This window comes from Buteo buteo, chromosome 13 (genome assembly GCF_964188355.1).
Source record: "Buteo buteo chromosome 13, bButBut1.hap1.1, whole genome shotgun sequence".
Lineage (NCBI taxonomy): Eukaryota > Metazoa > Chordata > Aves > Accipitriformes > Accipitridae > Buteo > Buteo buteo.
In genome coordinates, this window is record NC_134183.1 from 26,822,463 (window position 1) to 26,839,476 (window position 17,014).

Sequence of the window (17,014 nt, forward strand, 5' to 3'; positions counted from 1 at the left end):
CAGCAGCGCCGCCCTGCGGCCCGCGGCGGGCGGGCCAGCTCCGGGTCTCACATCGGAGCTGCCCGGAGGCAGCGGGGGATGCGGCGTGCGCTCTTCCCGCAACGCTTCTCTCCGTTACCGCGTTTCTCAGACCCTGCTTCTCCGTTTCCCCTTGGTCTTCTTGTTTGTCTCCTTCTCCAGGCAGTTGCCTGAAGAACACCGTAGCTAGGCAAATGCACAGGCAAGGCCTCGGCCTGCCTCTTTTCAGAGCTCGGCAAGGTGCGCGTAGTGACCAAAACAGGAGCCCGATGTCACTCCGTCCCCTTCTGCTGCAACAAAAGCTTAACCCTGGCACAGGCTCTTGTCACCCTACTGTGTTACGCAGCTCCTGTCACTTCCCAATACCCCACAGTCTGAGAAAAACTCCTACCACAGGCAGGCTGGAGGTACACGGTGCCAGCAGACTGCTCCTGTCAATCTCTTCCTACCTTTCCCTCTTGCCCACCAGAAAGCAGTAAGGGGAAGGAGAGGCTGCCTTTACTGCATGCTCTGCTGGCTTCCTGTAGCAAGGAGGGGACATGACAGGGCACAATTAGCGCGGCTGGTCCTTTTAGGGAACAAGTACAGAAGTTAAGCAGCAGCATCTTTGAAACAAAGGAGCTGACAGCATTTTGCTGTCCTAACAGCTTCCAGGTCTGGCAATTCTAAAGCAATGCTCTCAAGCACTGGAAAGCAAAATAGAGAGTTACCCTGAAGGTCTTCATACTTTATCTCCAGCACTACTGCTGAGAAACCTTTGGGTGTTTGGGAAGTTCACTGGCACTGGCCTACTTGTTGCCAGCAATAAAGCAGCAAGGTGGTCCTTCCTTAGGAAATGGTGATCAAAGCCACCGAGCTGGAGGACAGTCGTTTATATCTGAACCCTTTCCTAAGTTACAACAGCTTCTACTACTACCCTTTGCCCTCTGCAGTCGCTAACTGCCTTGGAACTTCCTTTTGTGATCCTTCTCACTGTAAATGGCACTGCAGCGTAGGCCCTAGTGTCCCTGTTACGAGAAAGAAGTATTTGCTAATGGGTTTATAACTTAAGAACCTCAGCTGAAATAAGAAACTATCTTTGACAGTGGAGTGTTTTGTTCACAAGCATTTTCATGGGGAAAAGGAAAAAATAATTAAAAAACTACCTACCCTGGTAAAGTTAAAATGCACAGTTAGATACATGTAGTAACAATTTCCTTTGACTTATCTGTGTATTTAGAAGATGACCTACAAAAATATATTGTCAAAGAACGGTTGGGTGGGGAAAAGAATTCTGCAGAAAGTGTTATAAAGCAAACTCCCTTCTCTAAAGAAGAAATTATTATAATTTGAGTTGATTACAGACTTAGTATCTGCTTACTCAATCCAAATCTTTGTACAGTAAGCAGTAACTGATCTAACATTAGTCCCAAAACCCCAGACTCCCAAACTTACAACAAGGTATTACTAAGTTACTGACAACCTTTTCACTGCCACTATATTTTGGAATCTGCTTCTAAGAAAGCAAGCCTGTGGATACACATATATAAAACACCTTACATTTTATATAGTATGGGACTTACTTCCTCCTATTTAACATTCTGAAAGCTTTTCTATTTGTTAAATATTCATTGTCCTTTGGAGACTTCACAACACATTTTAAATTAAATACTCTTATTATGCCAGTGTTTGTTCTGAAAAGTGGGACATCTACAGTAACTAAGCTGTTCCACAGTGCTTTATCTAAGTATCTCAATTACTCATTTCATCAGATGGAAACCTAGCCAAAGCAAACAAGATTTTAATTTATTCTCCATTGTTGAAATCACAGATTTTTCACAAGTGAAATTTTACTCTATTTCATATACACTGAAAACTACAGTAAGTACAGTATTAAAAAGCAGGAAAGATGTAAGCCATTGCAAAATCTTTGCAATATATTTTACAATACCTATGCCACATCACTCCTTTTTGATTCAAGAGGCTAATTCTTGATTATAAAATTTTTCATAAAATTCCAAGTCTTTTACGTTTAAGGATGGTTTTACAGTCCTCAATGATTTTACAAAATGCTCATGTTTTACAGCAGTTGCTTCAAGTCCATTCTCCTGCAGTGCCAACAAAGCAGCCTTCAAAAAGAAGAAGAAGAAAAAAGAAACAACTTGAAGTCTTATCATTTTTTAAGTTGCAAAGAAGTTATTGTCAGTATTCTAAAATATTTTACATGAAACAAAATTTTAGGTAAAGCATCTGAAAACAGCGTTATATAATTTATGGTTATTTAACAATAGATAAACATCAAATAAGATTACTATAACTTTTTCATTCACTTCTTTCTCTAGATTAGACAATACATCCTTGATCACTTATATACTTGGATTTTCTTCCTAGTCTTCTCTCTTTTATACAACTTATTTCAAATACTTACGGATTTCTCTTCTCAATTTTTTTCTCTCTAGCCTTGACAGTATGTGCTAGTTTCAGCCAAAAATGCTGCAGTTGCTTGCAGTACACAGAATACAATTCATCTAGGTGTGAGCTTGGATTAGAAAGGGCAATGTGAAACACAGGGTAGTCCACTTCCTTAACTTCTTGTAAATTATCACAGAAAGCTTCTATTCTTATTTGGCTTTTTTATTTAAAGAATTAACCCATGTTCAGTTCTTCTGTTTTACTCAGTCTGTTTATATTTTCATTACAAACTGTGAAAGAATCTGTACTACAGATGGCTTGGTAATATCTATGAGTTAGCTCTCTCCTTCCATTGAAAGGTTTCATTTACAGTTTGTTTCACAGATTAACCATCAATATTTTCTTACCTCCTTGCACAGATTCTCAATATCGGCTCCAGAGAAGAGGTCTGTTAGGACTGCCACATCTTGTAATGACACGTCAGTATCTAATGGAATTTTTTCTGTGCAGATTTTTAAAATGGAAAGCCTTCCCTGTAAATTGGTGCATATTATACAAGAAAACAAAACCAAACAAACCAGTAATTAATCCCTCTTCAAAGCAGTACCAAATTTGAAATAAGAACTAAGGAAAATCCAAAAAAGTACCAAAACCAAAACTACACATTTTTGGTGGAAGAGTGAATAAAACGCTATTAATGGAGATGATAATTACTCTTACGGTTATGGTTATCTCATATATTAGTCTGTTATTCACAGTTACTCGTTACTTCATGAAAACACAGTATTTTAGACTGAAGAGTCCATATTTGGCCTGCTTTGGATCAACTCCTTTTTGGGGAGGAGGCTCAGGACAAGCAGCTACACTACCCTTGGGAACAGGGCACAAGAATGATTTGAAGCAAGGACAGACAACTTGTTACAGTACTTCCTAAACTGCAGCTAGATTTTGTAAATACAGAATTATTCCACATTTTATCTGTTTTCTATATGCTATAGTATAACTACATATACCAGTTAAAGTGTTACTGGTGTTTAAATTACAGATGTAATTATTCCTTTCTAGACTTCTTCATTGTACCTTGAGTCTGGTGACTGACCTTCAGTGAATCAACCATCAATTATTGAATGCATTATAGGAATATGCCCCCTTTGCTCTTAAAGTATGCTGGCAATTAATATCTCTCCTTTTAAAGCCAAGTATGGATTTGTAATACATCACCTTCAGATCTGGAGGTGGAATATAGATCATCTTGTCTAGCCTTCCAGGACGCAATAAGGCATCATCCAACACATCTGGTCTATTTGTTGCAGCAACTACCACAAAATCTTTGTTCAAAGTTTCCTGACACTCTAGCTGAGTAAGAGATGATATAAACAAATTAGTGCAACATGGTTAAGATAGGTATTATCTAAAGATATTAGTTAACTGCTAATGAGAAAAGGGGAAAGGCAAAAAGATTATGTATCTTTACATGTAGTTATAGTCCTTTCAATATTAATATTTTTTCTCTTAAGGTAAAAAAATGCCTTGGCGCAGGCCAGATCAGGTGACAGGGAAGAAATATAGTTAGTATCTGCCTTGACAATAAATATAGACTTTTCTTTGGCCAGATTGTAACAAAGACCTTTTATAGGAAAAATTCAGTATCTTATAATTCCAAAACTGTTTTCTTCAATTTTCCCCCAGAGAGTATCATAATATTAAGACAGAAATTTAAATACAGAAAAGCTAATTATTAAATGTTGTGAACAATTCACTGAAAAGTCCAGCTGCAACTTTTTGTTTAAATAAGTAACTGATCATAACTGTACTGGTTTTGTATAAAGTATGTATGAGAAAGCACTGCAAATGAAGTAGGGGAAATGCTTATAAAAAGTAAGTTCAGGAAGGAACCTGTGTAATAGTAAAAATAGCACAATTAGTCTAAAAAATTACCTTAGTGTCAAGCAAGAGTTTTTTTGTGACAGAAGATGAACACCAACTAGCAATGCTCATTAGCCTGTGTAGATATTTTGTTCAAACAAAGTCCCATTGAGGAACAGTGTATGTAAAAACAGCTAGCAGCCTATATAGGGTTGTGCTGCTTTTGGCTGGGGTAGAGCTAATTTTCTTCATAGTAGCTAGTATGGGGCTATGTTTTGGATTTGTGTTGGAAACAGTGTTGGTAATACACGGATGTTTTCGTCATTGCTGAGCAGTGCTCACTCAGCGTCAAAGCCTTTTCTGCTTCTCACCCCACCCCACCAGCGAGTAGGCTCTGGGTGCACAAGAAGCTGGGAGGGGACACAGCTGGGACAGCTGACCCCAACTGACCAAAGGGATATCCCATACCATATGACGTCATGCTCAGTATCTAAAGCTGCAAGGAGGAGGAGAAAGGGAGGAGCGTTCGGAGTTACAGCATTTGTCTTCCCAAGTAACTGTTACACATGATGGAGCCCTGCTTTCCTGGAGATGGCTGAACACCTGCCTGCCCATGGGAAGTGGTGAATGAATTCCTTGTTTTGCTTTGCTTGTGTGTGTGGCTTTTGCTTTACCTATTAAACTGTCTTTATCTCAGCCCATGAGTCTTCTCACTTTTACCCTTCTGATTCTCTCTGCCATCCCACTGTGAGGGGACTGAGTGAGCGGCTGCGGTGGTGCTTAGTTGCTGGCTGGGGTTAAACCACGACAATGGTATTTTCTAAAAACTGGAAATTATGACAGAGTAGAAGAGCATCTTGTATATTTTTAAGCTTGAGGATTTTAAGTTTAGAAAGTATGAATGCCACCAACTAAAATTTTTGGAACAATTGGACAGCATTTATCATTCTTCCTATATGGAAAAGTGAACATAAATACCTTTCTTTCCTCATCACTTTGTTCTTGACATTGGCCCTCAAGCTGTAGTTTGCTTCCTCTTCTTTCTGTGACTTTCAGCCCAATACCATCCAACTCATTAAGCAGAACAGAAAGAACCCGCTCTGAGACACCATGGCCAGTTTTGCGGTGTGACCGAGATCCCAAGATAGAATCAATCTCATCTAGGAATATTATTGCTGGAGTATTTGCTCTTGCTTGGCGAAAAACCTTTTATTTAAATATCAATAAAGTAAATATCAATAAATAAGTAAATATCAATAAAGTAAAAAGTTAATGCATACACTCTACCAGGTAAGGTGAAAACATCTATTTACATACACTCTGTATTTACATACTTAACTTTAAAGATAGATTCATAAATATTCACAAGAGCTGTTCTGGCTTACATTTACTACAGGCAAATTCTGCTTCTTATTTAAATTCTTAAGTGAACTGAAAACAAAAGGGTAGAAATACTTTCAGAGTTTAAAACTGGTATAATTTTAGGGCTAGATTCTCAGTTCATATAAATGTGAATCTGTTAAGTTACTTCTATTTAATAATCAGATGAGAGCTTTAACTATCATCTTTTCAGTAACAAAATTTAGGCCTAACTAGTACTTTACAAAAATCAAGCAAAAATAAACTACAGACTTCAAACAAATTAAAAACTGTACCTGAGACAAAATCTTCTCTGAATCTCCAACATAAGGTGAGAAAAGGTCAGCACCACTTACAGAGAGAAAGGAACAGTGACAACTTGTGGCCACAGCCTTCACCAGTGTGGTTTTGGCACATCCGGATGGCCCATAGAGAAGAATACCCTTTGGATGAGACAGGCCCATCCTAGCAAACGCCTGAGGAAATTTCATAGGCCACTCAATACTCTGTCAATACATAAAAAAGGGATGAAATTCTTACTAACAAAACTGAAGTGCATAGGCAATCAATAAAATTACTGAGCACATTAATTCCTATCCTTGGTACGAACATTAATTTGAAATCAGAGAATACTAATTTGGTCTTCCTTCATGTAATGCCCTTCTTCTTAAAGTTTCCTCTCTGTCTCAAACAGAAAAGGCAATCCTTGAAAAATGATACGTGAGAGCCATCACTGGCTACAAGTTCAGGAATGGACAAATTATCTGGCTACGAGTTAAGTTTTTTTCAGCTACTAAGAAACATGCTTATTTTCGCACGATATTATGCTTGGTGGTGATATCCTGTGACTGGAAGATTTCTAACTCACAAACATTGTAATAACTTAATGTAGTATAAAAAGTGTTTAAAACAGAATTTATAATCAGGTAATTTGCAGGAGAATTCATTTCCGTAATGTAGCATACAGAATACCTCAGAGGACACAGTTATTAGAAACTAGCTGTTTATCTAAATTTGTTTTATACGTTACCTGTTTTAACTTTAATTTCACATCTTCAAGACCACCAATTTGCTCCCAAGTGACAGGTTTACACTCTGTTAGTCCAACTGCATTTCGAAATGAGGATGGTTGAATTTTTTTAAAAGCTTCTTGGAAATCTGCCATGTTAATCACCGTTTCAGCTGAATCCTGAAGAAACCCAGATAAAGCATATTAACAATATTTTATCATAATAACTTATAATGCTGCATTAGTATGCAAAACACTTCACAAAAGGCCAAATGCAACTAATAAAGAAGCAAATACCTGCCCTAACAAACTTAAGCACTGCAGACACAAAGATGTAAGATAAAGTAGCATATATTCTCTTTAACAGCAAGTTTTTACACAGGGAAAACCAATTTTAACAGAAACTAATGTTTTAGAGAAAACTACTGTTTTGCCCTAAAGTATAGCTTCCCTAAATTATAGCTCCATTACACAGTGATCTGCTAAATCAAATGGGTGCTAGTGTCAGGGTTACTACACACGAAATTCTAGAACCTCTTGAATACAAATAAAAATGTTCTAACATCCATTTTCACCACATACTCAAGAAAGTAAGGCACTTTATCTCAAATAGGCTATAAAATACTATTATTAAACTACAGATGCAGTAACAGAACTAAGATGTATTTTACAAAGGTGCTTGCAGTTCTCGAGCCAAATAGGCCATCTACTTATTCATTATTTTCATTTGTCCACCTATTTCTTTATGGCATACCATGCTCAAATTATTTTGTTTATTACTTTCAATATTTGTGAGGTTATCTGGAGGAGATGGAAGTTACAGAAATACGATGCTCTCTTTTTTCTACCCCTGAGTGAAGACAGAAGGTTCTACCATTCTCTGTAGATGCTCTGACTGGAAATTTTGCAAATACGGCTTTAAATTTCCACTCAGCCATTCCAGATGAAAAACCACAGCAAACAGATCTCAAAAATCTTGTAAAAGTCAGAATACAGAGAAGGAATATTAAGAAATAGATATAGATATGGAATTAGACAATCGCTAAAAAGTTAAATTTCTGCACACTGGGCAGTTGTATACCTTGTGTCTACAGCAATGTCATATCCAGCCATACAAACCAAATGATAATAGTTATTATCACTAGCAGTTATATACTCACGTGTCAACCTAAACTTTAATTTGCAGTTATTATTAAGAAGTAGAATTTTAAATCAAAAGCTTCAAAAGCTTGGAGGACATTATAGTTTAGTTTGCCAAAAAGGACTAAAATCTCTGCTTTGCACAATCCTAAAAAGATAAGGATGAGGATAAAAACTTTTGGCAAAGCTTTCCACCCAGAAAGGAGAAAACAGTCTTTTCAGGTGAGAACTGAAAGGACAAGCAAAGTGGTCTATTTACATTTATAACACATTTGGCGCTTTTCAGTATTTTAATTCGTGAGTTCTTCAACTTGTTGAGCTTTCCAAGTAAAGCCGAGTATAATGGGGAAAGGGTGGTACACATGTTAATGATATTCTTCTTGACTTATTTGCAACCATACCAAAGAGCTGTGGAACACAGCCTGCATAGCAGCTTCTCTGCAGAGTGCTGTAAGGTCAGCTCCAACATACCCAGTTGTCATTTCTGCCAGTTTAACCAAATCAACATCTGTAGAAATCGGCATACTAGATGTAAGCAACTGCAGGATGGATCTTCTTTGCATAAGTGTTGGGGTCCCGATAATAACCTAAACCGAATATAATAAACAAAAGTTAAGTAGATATTTTGCTTTATTGCTCTTATTTTATAGACCTAGGTAAGCAACTTTGTCTCTGCTTTATACTGTTTACTGAAGATTTATATATACTCATACTGCAACAAGAGAATTTTACAAGAAACTTATTACTAGAACTATACAAACAACAAATATTTAAAATACCCTTCATTTACACTTACTTTCCAAGTGAACAGTGTTTGTATGAACAGTTGTTCATAAGACACTGTCAGCTAGTGTCCATCAAGTCCTATTTTAAGGTAATTTCAACATAAGACATAACACTTAAATAATAATTTCCTTGGATCACAAGGACTGAATTAGATTCATCCAAAAGAAAAAAAAATCAATTAGATAAATGTTCATATATTATTAAAAACCTGGTAAAATACTGCCATAAAATATATCTCAACAATCTACAAATCTTGGAAAGTAATGAAAATTGTAATTTTGAAAGCATTAGAGAACTTGACTAAACTGGATGACCCAGGAGCACATCTAGCCAGCAAAAGAAACAACACAAGCAGAAGTATTGTGCGTTGCATAACTGCATGTATTCTTTCTTCTTTTGACCATTAGGCTAGCAGAAGTTTTCCAGAGTTGACCTAGCTTCTGTTACTGAAATCTGAACAGAATTTTTGACAAAACAGGTTACTAGTTCTCTGTCACAATAAAATTCTAAGGAGAGATGCATAAATCTTTGATCTGTGATTTAAATGAGAAAAATCTAAATCTGTAATGCTAAGCATCTGCAAGCAAAAGAAAACCCTCAAAAACAGGTTCATGTCTTTATGATAAAGAAGCATAAAGACTCCCCTTGTCCATTTTCAAGTATTTGGAGCTCTCGGTTTCCTGAGTAAAATGTGCTCCCTACCTTACCCAAGCTGCAGCAAACTAAAGAAACAGGACACGTCTCAAGCCTGTAGAATCCTCCTAGGAAAAATGACTAGTAGGCATTAAAAAAAAAAAAAAAAAATTTACTTCCCCCTGCTCAACCTCAAAAAGGAAACAAAAAAGAGAGCGTATGAATAACAGGGTTTGCTTACCTCTCTGTCAAATCTGCCAGGTCTTCTCAGTGCGGGGTCTAAGGCATCAGGCCTGTTTGTTGCTGCTACAATGACCATCTTACCCTCACTACCTACACCATCCAGTAGTGTCAGCAACTGAGCAACAATACGATCTTCAGGAGCACTGTTTGAACTTCCTCGCTTTGGGCATAAAGAGTCAACTTCATCAATAAAGAGAATGGTTGGGCCTTCACATGACATTTCTCTGCCCTTTTCAAAGACTCTTCGCAAATTCTCTTCACCTTCCCCTGGTCTTGAACCATAGAGGGCTGGGCCACTGATGCAAACCAGAAATGCACCCACTTCTTTTGCTACCGCCTTTACCATAAGAGTTTTCCCTACACCTGGGGGCCCTATTAATAGCACTCCATTAGGGAGAGAAAGTCCTAGCTTCTTAAGAGTTCTTGGAAAGCGGAAAGGCAGATCAATCATTTCTTTCAAAGACCTTCCCACATCATCTAGTCCTGCAATGGAAGTTTTTGCCGTGTCTTCTGATAAATGTCTGTACCATTCAAAAGTGACCACCTCCTTAATTTTTATGCTCGTTTGGGGGGTTATCTGCCCAGCTTCATCCATCAGAGGGTCTACAGACAGTATTTCAATATACACCACGGGATTTTCAAGATTTGGGGCAACAGTAACAACATAATGCAGTGAAACATAAACATTTCTTAGCAGTTCTCTGATTGTCTCCTGCAACACGGCTCTAGGAGTCGACTTTTTCAGCGCAGAGCTCTTCAGGACCACTTTCACAGTTGCCTTTTTTAACTGGCGACAGGCCAGAAGCTTCAGCTGGCCGACATCCAGCGTGAGGCCCTGCAGGTCCCTTGCAGTCACACCCGCCGTCCTGCAGGTCAGATCGACCTGCAGGTACCCGTCCGCCAAATCGTGCCGGGGCCACGCCGTGCACAAGCAGCGGCCGGTAGGCAGAGAGATCCTCAGCGGGGCACCGATCCTGGCTCCCAGGAAGGCGAGGGTGGCAGGTCCTATCCTGCACCGCTGGGTGCCTTCATCTCCCGGGTCCAGGAGGAGCACCTTTAAGGCTGACGCCTCCATCGCGGACTTGCGCGGCGTTCCCTCCGCGAGAGAGGGCAGCAACCCCCCCTCCCTGCTCCTCTGCGGGGCCCCCTCCAGCTCCTTACTCACCCCGCCTCGCCCTCCCGCGGGCCCCCCGCTCCGCCACCGCCAGGCCCGCCAGACCTACCGCGGCCGTCCGCCACTCCCACCCCCGCGGCTAACCCGCCGGCCGGCCGCAGCAGCCCCCGCGCAAGAGTCCCGCCGCGCCGCGCTGACAGGCGGACACGCCGCCCCCCTGCGCATGCGCCCGCGGCGGAGCACGCGCACTGGGAGGGAGCGCCCTCAGCGGGGCGGGGTGGGGCGTCGCCTTCCCTCACGCACCCGCCTCCGCCGCCGCTGAGGGCCTTCCGTTGTGAGGGGCCGTCAAACCGCCGTCCGTGAGGGGAACGCTGTCCCCTAGCGACGGGCCGCCCAGCTGCGAGCCCTCTCTCGACTTCAAATACCCTCTTCCCACAGACGAAATGGATTCACCCCCCTCCTCGTTGCCGCTCGGTTTGTTCTCCACAGAGCTGGTCTTGGTGGGGCTCGCTCGCCTCCCGTATCTCGTCACCTCAGCGCCTCTCGCTTGTCGGGTTGGTGCTTCTTAAACGTATCCCCAAAAGTTGGGCTTCCGCTTTCCGGTGTCCCTTGTCAGTGCCTTCCTTGACTCAGAGTAGCGGTTTTTCCACCAGCAGTTGGGGTTAAGTGAACTGTAGGTGCTGCTTGAGAAAAACAAGTGGGCAGCCACACAGCTGACTTGAGAAGCTGCTGATACAAGTAATCAGGACGCAGATATTTATTCAAAGATTGGTGAAAGTGTAGTAGTATGTTACTCTGGCAAATGTTCAGTCAGGGTCTAAGAAAAATTAATTGTATACCTTTTTGGTCCACCGCTTTCTTAAATTGTGCCATGAATTGTGCGGTACTTTTATAAAACCCTTCCAGAAGATCTGTCAGCATTGTGGGATACAAGGTAACATCATGATCTATAAAACTCAGTATGTGCCTAATTTTGTTCTTGCAAGTAGCTTCATTGTAAGTAAAGTGACAGGCATACTGAATACATAGAGACTTCACTTGAGACCGCATATGTACAAGAATTGGGATCTCAAATAGACGACACGGATCAGACATAGTTATGTTCACAGAAAACGCAGAGGGTGGTTTACAGCACGACTACAAACTGTCCAGCATGTATTTTGAAGGCCTCTGGAGGGGAAGCAAAAGGAAATATTTTTGATGGTATCCTGCTTAATCACATTCCTTACTGAACCAAGGGCTGTACACAAAATGTTGTAGTAAGTCATATGCACAGGCAGGGTTAATAGAGCCAGTTCAGCTAATTTTAAATACTGACTAGGAACTCAGCAGAAAGTGTAGGGCTGAGCAGTGTGAAAACCAACAAGCCGTCTCTTTATGCCTAATTATGTGCAAAAGGGCCTATATTCTATTTCCTTTCAATTCATAACCAAATTTTCTCCTTTCAGTGTTTATTTTCTGTTCCTTTTTTCCTGGATATCTACTTAATATTTCTTTTCCTAGCACGTTTTTATACTGCACATGCATGGAATATGCTTATATAGAATTTGCAGACTTATTAGATATTTGGTGTGGGACAGACTAATGTCTGTCCAGAGAATGTACAGACAAAAAATTATAAGGAGCTTTCATTCCAAGAAGGAGAATGTATTTTCAAGCCAATGTGTTATAAACACATTCTCTTGTTTTAGTTCTTTCCATCAAAGGTTCTCGTAAACAGGAGTGCCCTCGAGTATGTACTCGATTAAACAAAAAACATTCTCTGTTTAAAATGGCAGATTTGTGTTTCAGAGTTCCAAACTGTAAGTGGTAGATACTCTGCTTGGTTTTAGAAAGTTGTGTTTAGGAAAGAAAAGTATGGAAAAGTGCATATTTGAAATGAGCTCTGTGGTTTATATTCATATATAGTTGTGCTTTGTAAGAGACTTTTTGTAACATCTGGAAAATCTGATTTCTTATGAGAAGGAAAACACCTGCAAATCTAATCTTGAGTGACAAAGAATTCCAAATAATAGTTGTTAGAATTATTGATTTGAGCCTCTGTTGCTTTAATAAGGACAAGTTTAGATCTTCTTGCTGATTTTTTTTAATGACAAATGCATGGAAGAGGTGCTTTGCAGCAGCCCATCTATTTTTCCAAACAAAAATTTACTTTGATACAGATTTGCATAAATATAATTGGATGAGTAGCACAGTACAGTCACTTTTCCTTCCTGCCTCCTGTTTATCATAATTCCATCATCAGTTTAGGCAGTAAAAGAGGGGGTTTCACCCTTTATCAGCTTCATTATATAATTCCTGTCCTTCCTTTTAATAAGAAAGGTATCAGTATGGCAAAGATGACGAGCTTGTTTGGTGTAGTAGTATTATTTTTTTTTTCTTGGTGAGTTAGTTAACTGGCACTTGATTTTGTGCATTGCACTGCCATAGAAATGCTTGTGTCAGTGCAAAGAATGGCTTGAAATGGGCAGCTGGAAGAGGAGGGAGGGCTGTGACCTCTTTTGGTGGCAGTTCCAGCTTGTGTCATCACATTGATTGTGGAAATGCAGGTGATGGTTTAGGGGAAAAACAAGACAAAGCTACCAGCCTGCTTGGCAGGTATCTACCAGTAATAATTTCTGAAATATGAAGGGAATACTTCTTGCTTCACAAAAATGTGAAACGGGAATGAACTACTTACTAATTCATGCAACACAGTAGTCTTACATAAGAATAGCAAATTTGACAGTGTTGATGCACACTGGTAATATTTTGGTTTTATTCTAGTTATCCATAAATTAGTTACTAAGTGTAAAACGTACATATAACAATAACACACATGGTGTCCTACATAAAAACTATGATGTTGTTGCTTGATAAGCACATCTCAGTCAGTGAATTTTAACTTAAACTTCTTCAATTTTTAAATGTAGTATATTGTTGTAATACTGAATATTTTACTTTAAGAGACTGATAGTTCAGTTCTTTTTACTATAATGAAGTGGAGCCCAAAAAAACCTAATATGACTTTTTGAAAGTGCTCAGGATTGGGTTTTTTGGAGCAAGCTGTGGGATCGAGACCTGATTTATATATTTTAATAGAAAACATTGCTGAGTGACATTGCTCTGCTTTGGAATGCATACCTTTTAATAGCAATAGTCCTGAACAGTTTACAGACCACAAAATTAACAGTGACAAAATGACAAAAAGGTATTCCACCAAGAAACTAATTTAAACTGTCAAAAAAAAAAAAAAAGCTTTAAACAGTTTTTGTACCATTCACTAGATGGCAGCTGGTCTTCAAGAATGGCTGTATTTCTCCTTTCAGATCTGATAATTTGACGGGAGTAGTCATCAGTTCATGGAGAAATCAAATATTGCCTATCATTGTCTTCACTCCGTTTCTAATATGAAACTGAAAAAAACAGCACAGTAAGTGTTCAGATAATTTTCAGCTTCATTACTGTTTTGGCTTTTTCATGTTGAGTTTGTTGCTGTTTATTTCTGGGGAAGAATGGTCCTTTATTCTTTGCTTTCATATTTAGCAGGCCAGATTAACTTCTTTTTAAGGAGAACATACAATACTCTAATAATATTCTAAAAAGAAAGAATAGTATTTCTGGTTTTTATATACATATTGGGTTTTGGTAGAATAAAATAATGTTCAAAATTCTCAATTATTATAACTCACAAAATAAAAATGACTGTGTCTTGTTACAATAATTCCCTGCATACAAAGTGAAGAAGATATTAAGCTGATTATATTTTTTGTAAGTTTGACTATATCTAGTATCAGAACTGAAATTTTTGTTTAAAACTGTCAAATTAACAGTGTCTCTAATATGGTCTTTTTTAATGGTAAATGGATTTGAAAATGTGCTGTGATTGTCTGTTAATCAGGTAAAGATAGCTCTAAGTAAGTAGACAGCATATATATACTTTAGGGCAGGATTTTAGCATTTGTGGAGATTCTGTGACTAAATATAAATGCTGTATTATACTTATGCTAAATATTACACATTTCAAACACCAGGCTCTGTTATAACAAACCTTCATACATAAATTGTAAAGACATGCTTAGAAAAGTAGTGGAAAGAGCATTTGGATGTCTGCATGCCTTTATGGGAGGGCCACCCTCAATGTGTTTACTTAATTTTCTAGTGAACATGCAGTCTTGTATCTTTACATGGAAAAAGTTCCCATTGCAGTTAGTAGGAATTTTGGATGTGCAAAGCATGTGAGGTTAGGCCCTGCATTTCTCAAAGAGTGTGGAAAATCTCTGCCAGCTGCCAGAAAACTATGGTGAAGTTACTGTACCTTAGATAACATTCATGCTGCAACTCTGCTGGAAGTTAACTGCCATCACTGCAGATGCATCAGAAGAAAATGTGTGCCTGTATTTGAAACCTTCCGATGGAAACTCAGTTGTCTTAGCTTAAGTTGCCAAGGAAATTATTTTATGCTAAGACACTACATTTTCTTGGGAGTGACTTGAGGCCCAACTGCACATTGCATTCTCTTGACACTTCTTTGGGGTGGTAGCCTTTCCAAGAGGGGAAAAACAGACAGCAGCAGATAATTTAACAAGACACATTTATCAATTTGTCAATATTTGTCTTTAGCACCTTTTGATTACTGCTTAGAGATGCTTGGTTATCTGTTTCAGCATAATATATAATCCAGTGGTTCACTAGATCTTATTTTGGATATGGAATAGTGAGATCCTTGTGTGGTATTCAATATAGGAATGAGAGCAGTCTGTGGAGAATTACAGAAGGACCATACAAGACTGAGGTACGTAGCAGTAAAATGGCAGATGAAATTCAGAATACAAAAATGTGAAATGATGCACGGAGGGAAGAGTGATCAAAGGGAAGGGTCACTTTTATAGCATCAAGACAGATGATTCCATGAAGATGTCAGCTCAGTGCTTGATGTGCAAAAAGCAAATCAAATGTTAACATTAAAAAAGGAACAGAGAACATAACAAAAACCATCTCAGTCCCACTGTGTAAGTCTGTGGTTGTCATGGGTTAGGCCCAGCCAGCAACAAAGCACCATGTGGCTGCTCGCTTACTCCCCCCTGGTGGGATGGGGAGGGGAAAATATAATGAAAGGCTCGTGGGTCGAGACAAGGACAGGGAGGGATCACTCACTAATTATGGTCACAGGCAAAAACCAGACTCAACTTGGGGGGAAAAATAAAATAATTAATTTGTTACCAATCAAATCAGAGCAGGATAATGAGAATTAAAACCAAATCTTAAAACACCTTGTGGTCAGTTTGTCACACGTTGCCTCTGCCGCTCCTTCCTCCTCAGTGGGACGACTCCTCACACTTTTCCCCAGCTCCAGTGTGGGTCCCTTCCCACGGGAGACAGTCCTCCATGAACTTCTCCAATGTGAATCCTTCCCATGGGGTGTAGTTCTTCATGAACTGCTCCAGCGTGGGTCCCTTCCACAGGCTGCAGTCCTTCAGGCACAGACTGCTCCAGCGCAGGCTTTCCAACGGAGTCACGGCCATCTTCGGGGGCACCCACCTGCTCCGGCACGGGGTCCTCCACAGGCTGCAGGTGGATATCTGCTCCACTGTTCACCTCCATGGGCTGCAGGAGGACAGCCTGCCTCACCACGGTCTTCCCCACGGGCTGCAGGAGAATCTCTGCTCTGGCGACCGGAGCACCTCTTCCCCCTCCTTCTTCACTGACCTTGGTGTCTGCACAGGTGTTTCTCTCACATCCCACTCCTCTCTCTGCTGCAGGTCTCCCCTATTAAATCTGTTATCCCAGGGGCACTACCGTTGTCACTGACTGGCTTGGCCTTGGCCAGAGGTGCGTCCGACTTCGAGCTCAGGAAGCTTCTAGCAGCTTCTCACAGGAGCCACCCCTGCAGGCCCTCCCCCGCTACCAAAACCCCGCCATACAAACCCAATACAGTGGTTCACCTGTACATTAGATATTGTGTGTACTTCTGATCTCTCCCCAAAAATCTGTATTAGAACTGGGAAAGGTTCAGAGAAGGCAGCAAGAATGATCAAAGGTATGGAATGGCTTCAGTGCAAGGAATGACTAAAAGTAGGCTGTGTCTCCTCAACACAGAAAGAAAACTCTGGGGTGGCTATGGAAGAGATTTGCAAAATTGTAATTTGGATAGGAAATGCCTGTTTTAAGGGTCTCTTGCAATGCCAGAACAACTGATGCTACTCAGACTTGTGTTCAAAACAAAGAAAAAGAGGTAATCCATCACACAGTGGTTAGTAGATCTGTAGAACGTCAATGAAGGGTGCTGTGGATGCAAAATTGTATGTAAGTGAAAGGGGAGACTGGACAAGTACTTAGAAAAGGATGCTGTTCATGAGAGTTCTCAGGATTGAGGATGTCTGCATGAGAAGAGAGCTCAAAGAGGATTGCTGAAGAGCCACGCTCCCATTGGTGTCAGAACACGCTGCAAGTTGAAATCGTTGGAAACTGGGAGT

The 17,014-nt window shown here is 40.0% G+C and overlaps 1 protein-coding gene across 1 annotated transcript; it reads right to left on the bottom strand.

Moving 5' to 3' along the window:
• Positions 1-1,760: 1,760 nt before the first annotated feature.
• AFG2B (AAA ATPase AFG2B) lies at positions 1,761-10,604 on the bottom strand. Its single transcript, XM_075045211.1, has 8 exons — positions 9,444-10,604; positions 8,185-8,370; positions 6,665-6,823; positions 5,931-6,140; positions 5,254-5,481; positions 3,631-3,765; positions 2,817-2,942; positions 1,761-2,126 (listed from the first exon to the last, which is right to left on the bottom strand). The coding sequence occupies exons 1-8, from the start codon at positions 10,518-10,520 to the stop codon at positions 1,974-1,976; spliced, it is 2,274 nt and encodes a 757-aa protein (XP_074901312.1). The 5' UTR covers positions 10,521-10,604; the 3' UTR covers positions 1,761-1,973.
• Between the last annotated feature and the right edge of the window lie 6,410 nt (positions 10,605-17,014).